Source organism: Entelurus aequoreus, linkage group LG17 (assembly GCF_033978785.1).
Source record: "Entelurus aequoreus isolate RoL-2023_Sb linkage group LG17, RoL_Eaeq_v1.1, whole genome shotgun sequence".
In the NCBI taxonomy this organism is placed as follows: Eukaryota; Metazoa; Chordata; class Actinopteri; order Syngnathiformes; family Syngnathidae; genus Entelurus; species Entelurus aequoreus.
In genome coordinates this window covers 23,454,307-23,471,228 of record NC_084747.1, presented here as the reverse complement: position 1 = coordinate 23,471,228, position 16,922 = coordinate 23,454,307, and the positions used below count along the sequence as shown (strand labels likewise).

The 16,922-nt window shown below is 36.7% G+C and overlaps 1 protein-coding gene across 2 annotated transcripts in view; it reads right to left on the bottom strand.

Moving 5' to 3' along the window:
- The window catches only part of LOC133631952 (synphilin-1-like), a 22,506-nt gene extending 5,940 nt beyond the window's left edge, over positions 1-16,566 (bottom strand). For both annotated transcript variants that reach the window (XM_062024158.1, XM_062024157.1), the window contains exons 1-9: positions 16,357-16,566; positions 7,763-7,846; positions 5,768-5,840; positions 3,239-3,678; positions 3,044-3,176; positions 891-1,114; positions 637-816; positions 465-578; positions 283-408 (exon numbers count right to left, since the gene is read on the bottom strand). In XM_062024158.1, the coding sequence (XP_061880142.1) occupies positions 283-408; positions 465-578; positions 637-816; positions 891-1,114; positions 3,044-3,176; positions 3,239-3,678; positions 5,768-5,840; positions 7,763-7,825 (1,353 nt within the window). In that variant the 5' untranslated portion in view covers positions 7,826-7,846; positions 16,357-16,566. The remainder of the gene's footprint in view (positions 1-282; positions 409-464; positions 579-636; positions 817-890; positions 1,115-3,043; positions 3,177-3,238; positions 3,679-5,767; positions 5,841-7,762; positions 7,847-16,356) is intronic.
- Between the last annotated feature and the right edge of the window lie 356 nt (positions 16,567-16,922).

Genomic DNA, 16,922 nt, shown 5'->3' with positions numbered 1-16,922 from the left:
ATCTACCTGTACACACACCTGTATACATGTCATGTGATCTACCTGTATACACGACAGGTGATCTACCTGTACACACACCTGTATCCATGTCATGTGATCTACCTGTACACACACCTGTATACATGTCATGTGATCTACCTGTATACACGACAGGTGATCTACCTGTACACACACCTGTATCCATGTCATGTGATCTACCTGTACACACACTTGTATACATGTCATGTGATCTACCTGTATACACACCTGTATCCATGTCATGTGATCTACCTGTATACACACCTGTATACACGTCAGGTGTCCATACTGTGCTGCCACGTGAACACCTGTGTTGCCGTTGTGGTCCACCTCATCCAGAGAGATGGCCTGTTCCTGCATGAACTGAAGCAGCCACAGCAGCACCTTCTCCTGCACACACACACGGTGTCACCTGTGCGTCAGACAGGTGACAGGAAGTGACAGACCTGTCCGTAGCGTGCGGCGTAGTGGACGAGGCTGGGGTGTTCTCTGGTGCAGCTCAGCTCGGCGATGGCCTCCGTCTCACTCACCATCCACCTCACACACTCCAGGTGTCCATTCTGAAAGAACATGACTTCCTGTTCACCTGATGATGACGGCGATGGCGAGGGAGCGCACCTTGACGCCGAGGCCGGCGGGCGTGAGCTGCTGTGCGTTGCGTTCGTTGAGGCCGTCCTCGCCCATCAGAGAGGTGAGGTGCTGCAGACACTCGGCGTGGCCTTGAGAGGCCGACACGTGCAGCAGGTTGTTCCCGTCCTGGTCTCGGATCTGCGCCAGGTTGTCAGCCGCCAGGTGAGGCTGTGAACGTCACACAAACACCCTGAAGCGCCACAGCTCCACCTGGTGGACACCTTGTGGAGCGAGCGTCTCACCAGGAGAGAGATCTGGCCCTCTCGGACGATGTTGATGATGTTCTGCTTCTTCTTGCTCTCCTCGTCCACCTCCGCTGCCCTCCCCCCTCCTCCCGGCGCCGTGCTCCGAGGCTTGGCCAGGCTGCCCCCCAGCGGGGGGAAGGTCAGCGCGGCCCCCCCCGCTGGCTCCATGCCTGACCTCTGGCTGGGGGCTTCTGGGTACACCCTCGCAGACAGCAGCTGGTCTGGACATCAAAACACCTGATTGACATCACCTGTGTCCTCGCATTCATTAACATATGAGGGGGCGTGTCATATGTGAACCTCACTAACATATATGGCAAAGAGGGGGCGTGTCATATGTGAACCTTACTAACATATATGGCAAAGAGGGGGCGTGTCATAAGTGAACCTTACTAACATATATGGCAAAGAGGGGGCGTGTCATGTGTGCACCCTATTTACATATATGTCAAAGAGGGGGCGTGTCATGTGTGCACCCTATTGACATATATGTCAAAGAGGGGGCGTGTCATATGTGAACCTCACTAACATATATGTCAAAGAGGGGGCGTGTCATGTGTGCACCCTATTAACATATATGTCAAAGAGGGGGCGTGTCATGTGTGCACCCTATTGACATATATGTCAAAGAGGGGGCGTGTTATGTGTGCACCCTATTTACATATATGTCAATGAGGGGGCGTGTCATGTGTGCACCCTATTAACATATATGTCAAAGAGGGGGCGTGTCATGTGTGCACCCTATTAACATATATGTCAAAGAGGGGGCGTGTTATGTGTGCACCCTATTTACATATATCTCAATGAGGGGGCGTGTCATGTGTGCACCCTATTAACATATATGTCAAAGAGGGGGCGTGTCATGTGTGCACCCTATTAACATATATGTCAAAGAGGGGGCGTGTCATGTGTGCACCCTATTGACATATATGTCAAAGAGGGGGCGTGTTATGTGTGCACCCTATTTACATATATGTCAATGAGGGGGCGTGTCATGTGTGCACCCTATTAACATATATGTCAAAGAGGGGGCGTGTCATGTGTGCACCCTATTAACATATATGTCAAAGAGGGGGCGTGTTATGTGTGCACCCTATTTACATATATCTCAATGAGGGGGCATGTCATGTGTGCACCCTATTAACATATATGTCAAAGAGGGGGCGTGTCATGTGTGCACCCTATTAACATATATGTCAAAGAGGGGGCGTGTCATGTGTGCACCCTATTTACATATATGTCAAAGAGGGTGTGTGTCATGTGTGCACCCTATTTACATATATGTCAAAGAGGGGGCGTGTCATATGTGAACCTTACTAACATATATGTCAAAGAGGGGGCGTGTCATATGTGAACCTTACTAACATATATGTCAAAGAGGGGGCGTGTCATATGTGAACCTTACTAACATATATGTCAAAGAGGGGGCGTGTCATATGTGAACCTTACTAACATATATGTCAAAGAGGGGGCGTGTCATGTGTGCACCCTATTTACATATATGTCAAAGAGGGGGCGTGTCATGTGTGAACCCTATTAACATATATGTCAAAGAGGGGGCGTGTCATGTGTGCACCCTATTAACATATATGTCAAAGAGGGGGCGTGTTATGTGTGCACCCTATTTACATATATCTCAATGAGGGGGCGTGTCATGTGTGCACCCTATTAACATATATGTCAAAGAGGGGGCGTGTCATGTGTGCACCCTATTTACATATATGTCAAAGAGGGGGCGTGTCATGTGTGCACCCTATTAACATATATGTCAAAGAGGGGGCGTGTCATGTGTGCACCCTATTTACATATATGTCAAAGAGGGTGTGTGTCATGTGTGCACCCTATTTACATATATGTCAAAGAGGGTGTGTGTCATGTGTGCACCCTATTTACATATATGTCAAAGAGGGGGCGTGTCATATGTGAACCTTACTAACATATATGTCAAAGAGGGGGCGTGTCATATGTGAACCTTACTAACATATATGTCAAAGAGGGGGCGTGTCATGTGTGCACCCTATTCGGGGCGTGTCATGTGTGCACCCTATTTACATATATTTTAATAAGGGGGTGTGTCATATGTGTACATTAACATATGTCCATGAGGGGGCGTGTCATATGTGTCAGATAGGTGAGAAGATGAGCATTACCTCCATCACAGAAGGAGGAGGAGGAGGAGGAGCTACAGAGGGCCTCCTGCTGGAAGGCTGCTCCTCCAGGTGAGCGGTGGAGATGCAGGGCGTCAGGATCCATGGACTTGGACTTCCTCAGGTGAGGAGAGAACTGCAGGAGAAGAAGAAGAGGTTGTTTAGTGTCCTGGAGGTTGAGGTGGGTGGTACCGGTACCGAGGTGGTGGCCAAGGAGGCTCTGTGGTTCCTCTCCAGGGTTCCCCCCTGCAGGTTGCTGCGTGCGGGGGGGGGGCGAGGCAGCGTGGACGGGTGCTGGCTGGACTTGATGTAGGGCACGTCCAGGATCTCATCCATGTCCAGGTCGTAGTGCTCCAGCTCCCCAAACACTGCGCTGCCATCCACCACCTTCACCTTGCCTTCCGAGGAGGTGGGGGGAGGCGGCTTGTCTTTGGCCGCCTCCCCCGCTCCGGGCTCCTGACCTTGGACTTGGACTTTCCCGTCGCTGTCCGACTCGGGTGTCTCGGGCTGGTGCTTGAGAGGCGACACCCTCTTCACCGGACGGAATTTACTGTGAACATCAGCCAGGCCCGTGGGTTTGATGCCCCCGCCCCCCGGGTGAGACGCCGCGCCACGACTCCAGCTGATGGAGGATGCAGCTGCAGGACAGGAGGCGGAGCTTAATCCTTCAACTCAATTATCACACTGAACTACAAGCAAATGAATGGAAATCAAATAATATCAAAGTCAAATCAAATAAATCCAAGTAAAAGTACATTTGTTGAATTAAAAGTCAATTATTCTCAATCAAACTCAAATAAATTAATTCAACTAAAAGTAAATTCATCCAAGCAAAATATGGATGATTAAAGTTCAACTAAATGTATCCAAGTAAAAGCAAAATAAACCAAGTAAAAGTAAATTAATCTCATTTAAAGTATGTTAAAAATTAGTTAATCTAATTAAAAATGAATTATTCCAAGTAAAAGTAAACTAATCCAAATAATAGTAAATTAGTTAAATTAAAACTAAATTAATTCAAGTCAGAGTAAATGAATACAGCTCAAATAAATTAATTCAACTAACAGCACATTTAACTACAAATCAAAATGTAAATTAATCTAAGTAATAGTAAATTAATCTAAGTAATAGTAAATTAATCTATGTAATAGTAAATTAATCTAAGTAATAGTAAATTAATCTAAGTAATAGTAAATGAATCTATGTAATAGTAAATTAATCTAAGTAATAGTAAATTAATCTAAGTAATAGTAAATTAATCTAAGTAATAGTAAATGAATCTATGTAATAGTAAATTAATCTAAGTAATAATAAATTAATCTATGTAATAGTAAATTAATCTAAGTAATAGTAAATTAATCTATGTAATAGTAAATTAATCTAAGTAATAGTAAATTAATCTATGTAATAGTAAATTAATCTAAGTAATAGTAAATTAATCTAAGTAATAGTAAATTAATCTATGTAATAGTAAATGTATCTAAGTAATAGTAAATTAATCTAAGTAATAGTAAATTAATCTAAGTAATAGTAAATCCATCTAAGTAATAGTAAATTAATCTAAGTAATAGTACATTTATCTAAGTAATAGTAAATTAGTCTAAGTAATAGTAAATTAATCTAAGTAATAGTGAATTAATCTAAGTAATAGTAAATTAATCTAAGTAATAGTAAATCAATGTAAGTAATAGTAAATTAATCTATGTAATAGTAAATTAATCTAAGTAATAGTAAATTAATCTAAGTAATAGTAAATTAATCTATGTAATAGTAAATTAATTTAAGTAATAGTAAATTAATCTAAGTAATAGTAAATCAATCTATGTAATAGTAAATTAATCTAATAGTAAATTAATCTATGTAATAGTAAATTAATCTATGTAATAGTAAATTAATCTAAGTAATAGTAAATTAATCTAAGTAATAGTAAATTAATCTAAGTAATAGTAAATTAATCTATGTAATAGTAAATTTATCTAAGTAATAGTAAATTAATCTAAGTAATAGTAAATTAATCTATGTAATAGTAAATTAATCTAAGTAATAGTAAATTAATCTATGTAATAGTAAATTAATCTAAGTAATAGTAAATTAATCTATGTAATAGTAAATTAATCTATGTAATAGTAAATTAATCTAAGTAATAGTAAATTAATCTATGTAATAGTAAATTAATCTAAGTAATAGTAAATTAATTGAAGTAATAGTAAATTAATCTATGTAATAGTAAATTTATCTAAGTAATAGTAAATTAATCTAAGTAATAGTAAATTAATCTATGTAATAGTAAATTAATCTAAGTAATAGTAAATTAATCTAAGTAATAGTAAATTTATCTAAGTAATAGTAAATTAATCTAAGTAATAGTAAATCCATCTAAGTAAGAGTAAATTAATCTAAGTAATAGTAAATGTATCTAAGTAATAGTAAATCCATCTAAGTAATAGTAAATTAATCTAAGTAATAGTAAATTAATCTAAGTAATAGTAAATCAATGTAAGTAATAGTAAATTAATCTAAGTAATAGTAAATTAATCTAAGTAATAGTAAATCAATGTAAGTAATAGTAAATTAATCTAAGTAATAGTAAATCAATGTAAGTAATAGTAAATTAATCTAAGTAATAGTAAATTAATCTAAGTAATAGTAAATCAATGTAAGTATAGTAAATTATTCCAACTAAAAGTAAGTTCATATAAGTAAAAGAAGATGAATGATGTCATTTACCAGGTCTCTCCTCAGCCTGAGCATCATTCCTCCTGGATAGTTGTGGAATGTTCTTCAGAGAGCTGACACAATACTGACAATGACAACAACACCCGCTGTCACATACTTTCTTCTTGTGTTGTTGAGTGTGTGTGTCACATGTTGTGTTACATGTTGTGTCACATAACTACTACTTTCTTCTTGTGTTGTTGAGTGTGTGTGTTACATGTTGTGTTACATAACTACTACTTTCTTCTTGTGTTGTTGAGTGTGTGTGTTACATGTTGTGTCACATAACTACTACTTTCTTCTTGTGTTGTTGAGTGTTACATGTTGTGTCACATAACTACTACTTTCTTCTTGTGTTGTTGAGTGTGTGTGTTACATGTTGTGTCACATAACTACTACTTTCTTCTTGTGTTGTTGAGTGTGTGTGTTACATGTTGTGTCACATAACTACTACTTTCTTCTTGTGTTGTTGAGTGTGTGTGTTACATGTTGTGTCACATAACTACTACTTTCTTCTTGTGTTGTTGAGTGTGTGTATTACATGTTGTGTCACATAACTACTACTTTCTTCTTGTGTTGTTGAGTGTGTGTGTTACATGTTGTGTCACATAACTACTACTTTCTTCTTGTGTTGTTGAGTGTGTGTATTACATGTTGTGTCACATAACTACTACTTTCTTCTTGTGTTGTTGAGTGTGTGTGTTACATGTTGTGTCACATAACTACTACTTTCTTCTTGTGTTGTTGAGTGTGTGTGTTACATGTTGTGTCACATAACTACTACTTTCTTCTTGTGTTGTTGAGTGTTACATGTTGTGTCACATAACTACTACTTTCTTCTTGTGTTGTTGAGTGTGTGTATTACATGTTGTGTCACATAACTACTACTTTCTTCTTGTGTTGTTGAGTGTGTGTGTTACATGTTGTGTCACATAACTACTACTTTCTTCTTGTGTTGTTGAGTGTTACATGTTGTGTTACATGTTGTGTCACATAACTACTACTTTCTTCTTGTGTTGTTGAGTGTGTGTGTTACATGTTGTGTTACATAACTACTACTTTCTTCTTGTGTTGTTGAGTGTGTGTGTTACATGTTGTGTCACATAACTACTACTTTCTTCTTGTGTTGTTGAGTGTTACATGTTGTGTCACATAACTACTACTTTCTTCTTGTGTTGTTGAGTGTGTGTGTTACATGTTGTGTCACATAACTACTACTTTCTTCTTGTGTTGTTGAGTGTGTGTGTTACATGTTGTGTCACATAACTACTACTTTCTTCTTGTGTTGTTGAGTGTGTGTGTTACATGTTGTGTCACATAACTACTACTTTCTTCTTGTGTTGTTGAGTGTGTGTATTACATGTTGTGTCACATAACTACTACTTTCTTCTTGTGTTGTTGAGTGTGTGTGTTACATGTTGTGTCACATAACTACTACTTTCTTCTTGTGTTGTTGAGTGTGTGTATTACATGTTGTGTCACATAACTACTACTTTCTTCTTGTGTTGTTGAGTGTGTGTGTTACATGTTGTGTCACATAACTACTACTTTCTTCTTGTGTTGTTGAGTGTGTGTGTTACATGTTGTGTCACATAACTACTACTTTCTTCTTGTGTTGTTGAGTGTGTGTATTACATGTTGTGTCACATAACTACTACTTTCTTCTTGTGTTGTTGAGTGTGTGTATTACATGTTGTGTCACATAACTACTACTTTCTTCTTGTGTTGTTGAGTGTGTGTGTTACATGTTGTGTCACATAACTACTACTTTCTTCTTGTGTTGTTGAGTGTGTGTGTTACATGTTGTGTCACATAACTACTACTTTCTCCTTGTGTGTGTTTGTGTTACATGTTGTGTTGCATGTTGTGTCAGATAAGAAGTACAATGTTGTTTGTTTGTCTCTCTCTCTGTGTGTGTGTGTGTGTGTGTGTGTGTGTGTGTGTGTGTGTGTGTGTGTGTGTGTGTGTGTGTGTGTGTGTGTGTGTGTGTGTGTGTGTGTTACTGACCACAGTGTCGTCAGAAAAGTCAATCTGGTCCAGGTCCAAGTACTCAGGAGTCTCCATGTCCATCAGCACACATCATCCAACTACCTGCACTCACACACCATCACACACCAGGTGTGACACACTGTCATCACCAGCATCATTGTTGTTAGCATTATTCAGTTAGTTGTCTTCACACAAGCAACATCAATATGATCACTATATCTTCTCTGTGTGGAACACCTTGACTATTGCTAGTCACACTAACTACTATTGCTAGTCACACTAACTACTATTGCTAGTCACACTAACTACTATTGCTAGTCACACTAACTACTATTGCTAGTCACAATAACTACTATTGCTAGTCACACTAACTACTATTGCTAGTCACAATAACAATGAGTTACTATAACAACTAGTGCTAGTCAACATATTAAGTTGTCACTATAACTACTACTGCTAGTCACAATAACAACTATTGCTAGTCACAATAACAATGAGTTACTATAACAACTAGTGTGAGTCAATATATTAAGTTGTCACTATAACTACTACTGCTAGGCACAATAACAACTAGTCACTATAACTACTAGTACTAGTCAGTGCAACTACTAGTCAATGTAACTACTAATACTATTCCATATATCAACTAGTCATTAAAACTATTGCTAGTCACAATTGCTAGTCACTGTAACTACTAGTACTAGTCAACACAACTACTAGTCAATGTAACTAATAATACTATTCCATATATCAACTAGCCATTGCAACTATTGCTAGTCACAATAACAACTAGTTACTATACTATATGTGCCAGGCACAATACCAACTATTGCTAGTCACAATGACAAGTAGTTGCTATAACAATTAGTGCTAGTCAATATGTCACTATAACTACTAGTGCTAGTCACGATAACAAGTAGTTACTATAACTACTAATGCTAGTCAATATGTCACTATAACTACTAGTGCTAGTCAATATGTCATGATTACTAGTGCTAGTCACAATGACAAGTAGTTACTATAACTACTAGTGCTAGTCAGTATGTCACTATAACAACTACTGCTAGTCAATATGTCACTATAACTACTAGTGCTAGTCACAATAACTACTGCTAGACAATGTCACTATAACTACTAGTGCTAGTCACAATAACAAGTAGTTACTATTACAACTAGTGCTAGTCAATGTGTCACTGTAACTACTAGTGCTAGTCACAATAACAAGTAGTTATTATAACAACTAGTGCTAGTCAATGTGTCACAATAACTACCAGTGCTAGTAACAATAACAAGTAGTCACTATAACTACTAGTGCTAGTCAATATGTCACTATAACTACTAGTGCTAGTCACAATAACAAGTAGTTACTATAACAACTAGTGCTAGTCAATATGTCACAATGACTACTAGTGCTAGTCACTATAACTAGTAGGTTTAGGAACACAATAATCTCCAAGCCAGTGGGCAACGTTCCATGGAAAGTGACTAGTGATTAGCATAATCATGAAGACTAGTTAGCATCTGGTTAGCTGGTGAGTGTAAGCAGCGAAAGTGAAAGTAGTGATGCGTTCAAGTGTCAGAAGGAGTAAGAAAAGTTCCACACTAGTGCAATAGCACACACTAGCAACTAGTGCGAGCCACTGTAGCAACTAGTGCGAGCCACTATAGCAACTAGCACTAGCCACTGTAGCAACTAGTGCGAGTCACTATAGCAACTAGCACTAGCTACTGTAGCAACTAGTGTGAGTCACTATAGCAACTAGCACTAGCTACTGTAGCAACTACTGTGAGTCAATATAGCAACTAGCGTTAGCCAATATAGCCACCTGCTCTAGCCACTATAGCAACCTAGTGTGAGTCACGATAGCAACTAGTGCTAGCCACTGTAGCATCTATTGCGAGTCACTATAGCAACTAGCGCTAGCCAATGTAGCAACTGGCGCTAGCCACTATAGCAATTAACACTAACCACTATAGCAACTTGTGTTAGCCACTATAGCAACTAGGGCTAGCTACTACAGCAACTAGCGCTAGCTAATATAGCAACTAGCGCTAGCCGATATAGCAAGTAGCGCTAGCCGCTATAGCAAATAGCGCTAGACGCTATAGCAAGTAGCGTTAGCCGCTATAGCAAGTAGCGTTAGCCGCTATAGCAAGTAGCGTTAGCCGCTGAAGCTGAGAATGATGACGTCAGCAGACAAACAGTAAATACAAGATGCCTGACAAACTATGTTTGAGTTTAACATGTTTGTCATAAAGACTCTTCATTATTAAGTGTGTTGAACATGTTTGTCATAAAGACTCTTCATTATTAAGTGTGTTTAACATGTTTGTCATAAAGACTCTTCATTATTAAGTGTGTTTAACATGTTTGTCATAAAGACTCTTCATTATTAAGTGTGTTGAACATGTTTGTCATAAAGACTCTTCATTATTAAGTGTGTTTAACATGTTTGTCATAAAGACTCTTCATTATTAAGTGTGTTGAACATGTTTGTCATAAAGACTCTTCATTATTAAGTGTGTTTAACATGTTTGTCATAAAGACTCTTCATTATTAAGTGTGTTTAACATGTTTGTCATAAAGACTCTTCATTATTAAGTGTGTTTAACATGTTTGTCATAAAGACTCTTCATTATTAAGTGTGTTTAACATGTTTGTCATAATAAAGACTCTTCATTATTAAGTGTGTTTAACATGTTTGTCATAATAAAGACTCTTCATTATTAAGTGTGTTGAACATGTTTGTCATAAAGACTCTTCATTATTAAGTGTGTTTAACATGTTTGTCATAAAGACTCTTCATTATTAAGTGTGTTTAACATGTTTGTCATAAAGACTCTTCATTATTAAGTGTGTTTAACATGTTTGTCATAAAGACTCTTCATTATTAAGTGTGTTTAACATGTTTGTCATAAAGACTCTTCATTATTAAGTGTGTTTAACATGTTTGTCATAAAGACTCTTCATTATTAAGTGTGTTGAACATGTTTGTCATAAAGACTCTTCATTATTAAGTGTGTTTAACATGTTTGTCATAAAGACTCTTCATTATTAAGTGTGTTTAACATGTTTGTCATAAAGACTCTTCATTATTAAGTGTGTTGAACATGTTTGTCATAAAGACTCTTCATTATTAAGTGTGTTTAACATGTTTGTCATAAAGACTCTTCATTATTAAGTGTGTTTAACATGTTTGTCATAAAGACTCTTCATTATTAAGTGTGTTTAACATGTTTGTCATAAAGACTCTTCATTATTAAGTGTGTTTAACATGTTTGTCATAAAGACTCTTCATTATTAAGTGTGTTTAACATGTTTGTCATAAAGACTCTTCATTATTAAGTGTGTTGAACATGTTTGTCATAAAGACTCTTCATTATTAAGTGTGTTTAACATGTTTGTCATAAAGACTCTTCATTATTAAGTGTGTTTAACATGTTTGTCATAAAGACTCTTCATTATTAAGTGTGTTTAACATGTTTGTCATAAAGACTCTTCATTATTAAGTGTGTTTAACATGTTTGTCATAAAGACTCTTCATTATTAAGTGTGTTTAACATGTTTGTCATAAAGACTCTTCATTATTAAGTGTGTTTAACATGTTTGTCATAAAGACTCTTCATTATTAAGTGTGTTTAACATGTTTGTCATAAAGACTCTTCATTATTAAGTGTGTTGAACATGTTTGTCATAAAGACTCTTCATTATTAAGTGTGTTTAACATGTTTGTCATAAAGACTCTTCATTATTAAGTGTGTTTAACATGTTTGTCATAAAGACTCTTCATTATTAAGTGTGTTTAACATGTTTGTCATAAAGACTCTTCATTATTAAGTGTGTTTAAAGGCCTACTGAAAGCCACTACTAGCGACCACGCAGTCTGATAGTTTATATATCAATGATGAAATCTTAACATTATAACACATGCCAATACGGCCGGGTTAACTTATAAAGTGACATTTTAAATTTGCTGCTAAACTTCCGGTTCGAAACGCCTCTGAGGATGACGTATGCGTGTGACGTAGCCCGGGGAACACGGGTATGCCTTCCACATTGAAGTCGATACGAAAAAGCTCTGTTTTCATTTCATAATTCCACAGTATTCTGGACATCTGTGTTCGTGAATCTGTTTCAATCATGTTCATTGCATTATGGAGAAGGAAGCCAAGCAAGCAAAGAAGAAAGTTGTCGGTGCGAAATGGACGTATTTTTCGAACGTAGTCAGCAACAACAGTACACAGCCGGCGCTTCTTTGTTTACATTCCCGAAAGATGCAGTCAAGATGGAAGAACTCGGATAACAGAGACTCTAACCAGGAGGACTTTTGATTTGGATACACAGACGCCTGTAGAGAACTGGGACAACACAGACTCTTACCAGGATTACTTTGATTTGGATGACAAAGACGCAGACGTGCTACTGTGAGTATGCAGCTTTGGCTTTTTTTTGCGTATGTACGTAACTTTTTTAAAATATATAAGCTTTATGAACCTTGGGTTAGGTGAACGGTCTTTTGGGCTGAGTGATTGTGTGTGTTGATCATGTGTTTGAATTGTATTGGCGTGTTCTATGGAGCTAGGAGCTAGCAGAGGAGCTAGCATAACACGTACCGTACCTACGTGCGCGTCACGTACGTAACTTTTTAAAAATATATAAGCTTTATGAACCTTGGATTAGGTGAACGGTCTTTTGGGCTGAGTGATTGTGTGTGTTGATCATGTGTTTGAATTGTATTGGCGTGTTCTATGGAGCTAGGAGCTAGCAGAGGAGCTAGCATAACACATACCGTACCTACGTGCGCGTCACGTACGTAACTTTTTAAAAATATATAAGCTTTATGAACCTTGGGTTAGGTGAACGGTCTTTTGGGCTGAGTGATTGTGTGTGTTGATCAGGTGTTTGAATTGTATTGGCGTGTTCTATGGAGCTAGGAGCTAGCAGAGGAGCTAGGAGCTAGCATAACAAACACGCAGGTGTTATTATGCAGGATTAATTTGTGGCATATTAAATATAAGCCTGGTTGTGTTGTGGCTAATAGAGTATATATATGTCTTGTGTTTATTTACTGTTGTAGTCATTCCCAGCTGAATATCAGGTACCGTGAGTATGCAGCCTTGGCTGCTAAACATTCGATAACTTGACCGTATGTGCGCGTCACGTACGTAACTTTTTAAAAATATATAAGCTTTATGAACCTTGGGTTAAGGAAACGGTCTTTTGGGCTGAGTGATGGTGTGTGTTGATCAGGTGTTTGAATTGTATTGGCGTGTTCTATGGAGCTAGGAGCTAGCAGAGGAGCTAGGAGCTAGCATAACAAACACGCAGGTGTTTTTATGCAGGATTAATTTGTGTCATATTAAATATAAGCCTGGTTGTGTTGTGGCTAATAGAGTATATATATGTCTTGTGTTTATTTACTGTTGTAGTCATTCCCAGCTGAATATCAGGTCACCCCCGGCTCTCACAGCATCTTCCCTATCTGAATAGCTTCAACTCCCCACTAGTCCTTCACTTGCACTTTACTCATCCACAAATCTTTCATCCTCGCTCAAATTAATGGGGAAATTGTCGCTTTCTCGGTCCGAATCTCTCTCACTTCATGCGGCCATCATTGTAAACAATAGGGAACTTTGCGTATATGTTCAACTGACTACGTCACGCTACTTCCGGTAGGGGCAAGCCTTTTTTTTATCAGATACCAAAAGTTGCAATCTTTATCGTCGTTGTTCTATACTAAATCCTTTCAGCAAAAATATGGCAATATCGCGAAATGATCAAGTATGACACATAGAATAGATCTGCTATCCCCGTTTAAATAAAAAAAATTCATTTCAGTAGGCCTTTAACATGTTTGTCATAAAGACTCTTCATTATTAAGTGTGTTTAACATGTTTGTCATAAAGACTCTTCATTATTAAGTGTGTTTAACATGTTTGTCATAAAGACTCTTCATTATTAAGTGTGTTTAACATGTTTGTCATAAAGACTCTTCATTATTAAGTGTGTTGAACATGTTTGTCATAAAGACTCTTCATTATTAAGTGTGTTTAACATGTTTGTCATAAAGACTCTTCATTATTAAGTGTGTTTAACATGTTTGTCATAAAGACTCTTCATTATTAAGTGTGTTGAACATGTTTGTCATAAAGACTCTTCATTATTAAGTGTGTTTAACATGTTTGTCATAAAGACTCTTCATTATTAAGTGTGTTGAACATGTTTGTCATAAAGACTCTTCATTATTAAGTGTGTTTAACATGTTTGTCATAAAGACTCTTCATTATTAAGTGTGTTTAACATGTTTGTCATAAAGACTCTTCATTATTAAGTGTGTTTAACATGTTTGTCATAAAGACTCTTCATTATTAAGTGTGTTTAACATGTTTGTCATAAAGACTCTTCATTATTAAGTGTGTTTAACATGTTTGTCATAAAGACTCTTCATTATTAAGTGTGTTTAACATGTTTGTCATAAAGACTCTTCATTATTAAGTGTGTTGAACATGTTTGTCATAAAGACTCTTCATTATTAAGTGTGTTTAACATGTTTGTCATAAAGACTCTTCATTATTAAGTGTGTTTAACATGTTTGTCATAATAAAGACTCTTCATTATTAAGTGTGTTTAACATGTTTGTCATAAAGACTCTTCATTATTAAGTGTGTTGAACATGTTTGTCATAAAGACTCTTCATTATTAAGTGTGTTCAACATGTTTGTCATAAAGACTCTTCATTATTAAGTGTGTTGAACATGTTTGTCATAAAGACTCTTCATTATTAAGTGTGTTTAACATGTTTGTCATAAAGACTCTTCATTATTAAGTGTGTTGAACATGTTTGTCATAAAGACTCTTCATTATTAAGTGTGTTTAACATGTTTGTCATAAAGACTCTTCATTATTAAGTGTGTTTAACATGTTTGTCATAAAGACTCTTCATTATTAAGTGTGTTTAACATGTTTGTCATAAAGACTCTTCATTATTAAGTGTGTTGAACATGTTTGTCATAAAGACTCTTCATTATTAAGTGTGTTTAACATGTTTGTCATAAAGACTCTTCATTATTAAGTGTGTTTAACATGTTTGTCATAAAGACTCTTCATTATTAAGTGTGTTGAACATGTTTGCCATAAAGACTCTTCATTATTAAGTGTGTTTAACATGTTTGTCATAAAGACTCTTCATTATTAAGTGTGTTGAACATGTTTGTCATAAAGACTCTTCATTATTAAGTGTGTTTAACATGTTTGTCATAAAGACTCTTCATTATTAAGTGTGTTTAACATGTTTGTCATAAAGACTCTTCATTATTAAGTGTGTTGAACATGTTTGTCATAAAGACTCTTCATTATTAAGTGTGTTTAACATGTTTGTCATAAAGACTCTTCATTATTAAGTGTGTTTAACATGTTTGTCATAAAGACTCTTCATTATTAAGTGTGTTTAACATGTTTGTCATAAAGACTCTTCATTATTAAGTGTGTTGAACATGTTTGTCATAAAGACTCTTCATTATTAAGTGTGTTGAACATGTTTGTCATAAAGACTCTTCATTATTAAGTGTGTTTAACATGTTTGTCATAAAGACTCTTCATTATTAAGTGTGTTGAACATGTTTGTCATAAAGACTCTTCATTATTAAGTGTGTTGAACATGTTTGTCATAAAGACTCTTCATTATTAAGTGTGTTGAACATGTTTGTCATAAAGACTCTTCATTATTAAGTGTGTTTAACATGTTTGTCATAAAGACTCTTCATTATTAAGTGTGTTTAACATGTTTGTCATAAAGACTCTTCATTATTAAGTGTGTTGAACATGTTTGTCATAAAGACTCTTCATTATTAAGTGTGTTTAACATGTTTGTCATAAAGACTCTTCATTATTAAGTGTGTTGAACATGTTTGTCATAAAGACTCTTCATTATTAAGTGTGTTTAACATGTTTGTCATAAAGACTCTTCATTATTAAGTGTGTTTAACATGTTTGTCATAAAGACTCTTCATTATTAAGTGTGTTGAACATGTTTGTCATAAAGACTCTTCATTATTAAGTGTGTTTAACATGTTTGTCATAAAGACTCTTCATTATTAAGTGTGTTGAACATGTTTGTCATAAAGACTCTTCATTATTAAGTGTGTTTAACATGTTTGTCATAAAGACTCTTCATTATTAAGTGTGTTTAACATGTTTGTCATAAAGACTCTTCATTATTAAGTGTGTTTAACATGTTTGTCATAAAGACTCTTCATTATTAAGTGTGTTGAACATGTTTGTCATAAAGACTCTTCATTATTAAGTGTGTTGAACATGTTTGTCATAAAGACTCTTCATTATTAAGTGTGTTTAACATAAGAGAACATATTAAAGTGCGAAAGGAGCATTTAGTGAGAAAGTGAAAAGTGTTGACGTCATCTCTTCGGCGCACAGCAGCAGGCTAATTAGCCTAGCATGCTAGGCTAATTAGCATCGCAGATGCTAGGCTAAGTAGCCCAGCTAGGAAGGATGCTAGGTGGCAAGGAGGCAACAAGGGCGCAGCTGAGGTGCGAGAGGAGAAGAGAAGTAAAGGAGAAGAGAAGTAAAGAAGAAGAGAAGTAAAGATGATTACCTTGTAGGAGGAGAGGATGCTAGCTGGCCAGATGCTAGCAGACAAAGACTTTGCCATATGGACGCACAGAGGTGGCACAGCCGCGAGAGGTCTCACTCTCTTCCCGCAAACCTTCACTCGCTAACCACCTTTGTGTCATTTTGGCTGGAATGTGCACTTTTATTATTGACATCTTTTCTTCCTGATTGAGGTGGGAAAGATGACTAATCAGATGAGTTGAGTGTGGAGTAAGAATCTTCCTTGTTGAGCTCTGTCCGAATAGACGATCTGTGTGTGAGGATTCCGTTAGACGGAACTTCTCTTGCCATAAACTTTATGCTCATTTGTAGATGGTGGAAATAATCATCTTTACAATGTTAACTTTTCATGAAGGTGATGTTTATTTGTGTAACCCGTTCATCCATTTTCTACCGCTTGTCCTTTAAAATAGTCTGATGTACCACGTGACTAGCATTAGACTCTATAATGACAGCTTGGAAAGAAATATGGCAACAAGCACAGCAGCGCCCTCTGGTGGCCACAGGCGGTACTGCACACGTCACTGACAAGAAGCCTCTGGTGGTCAC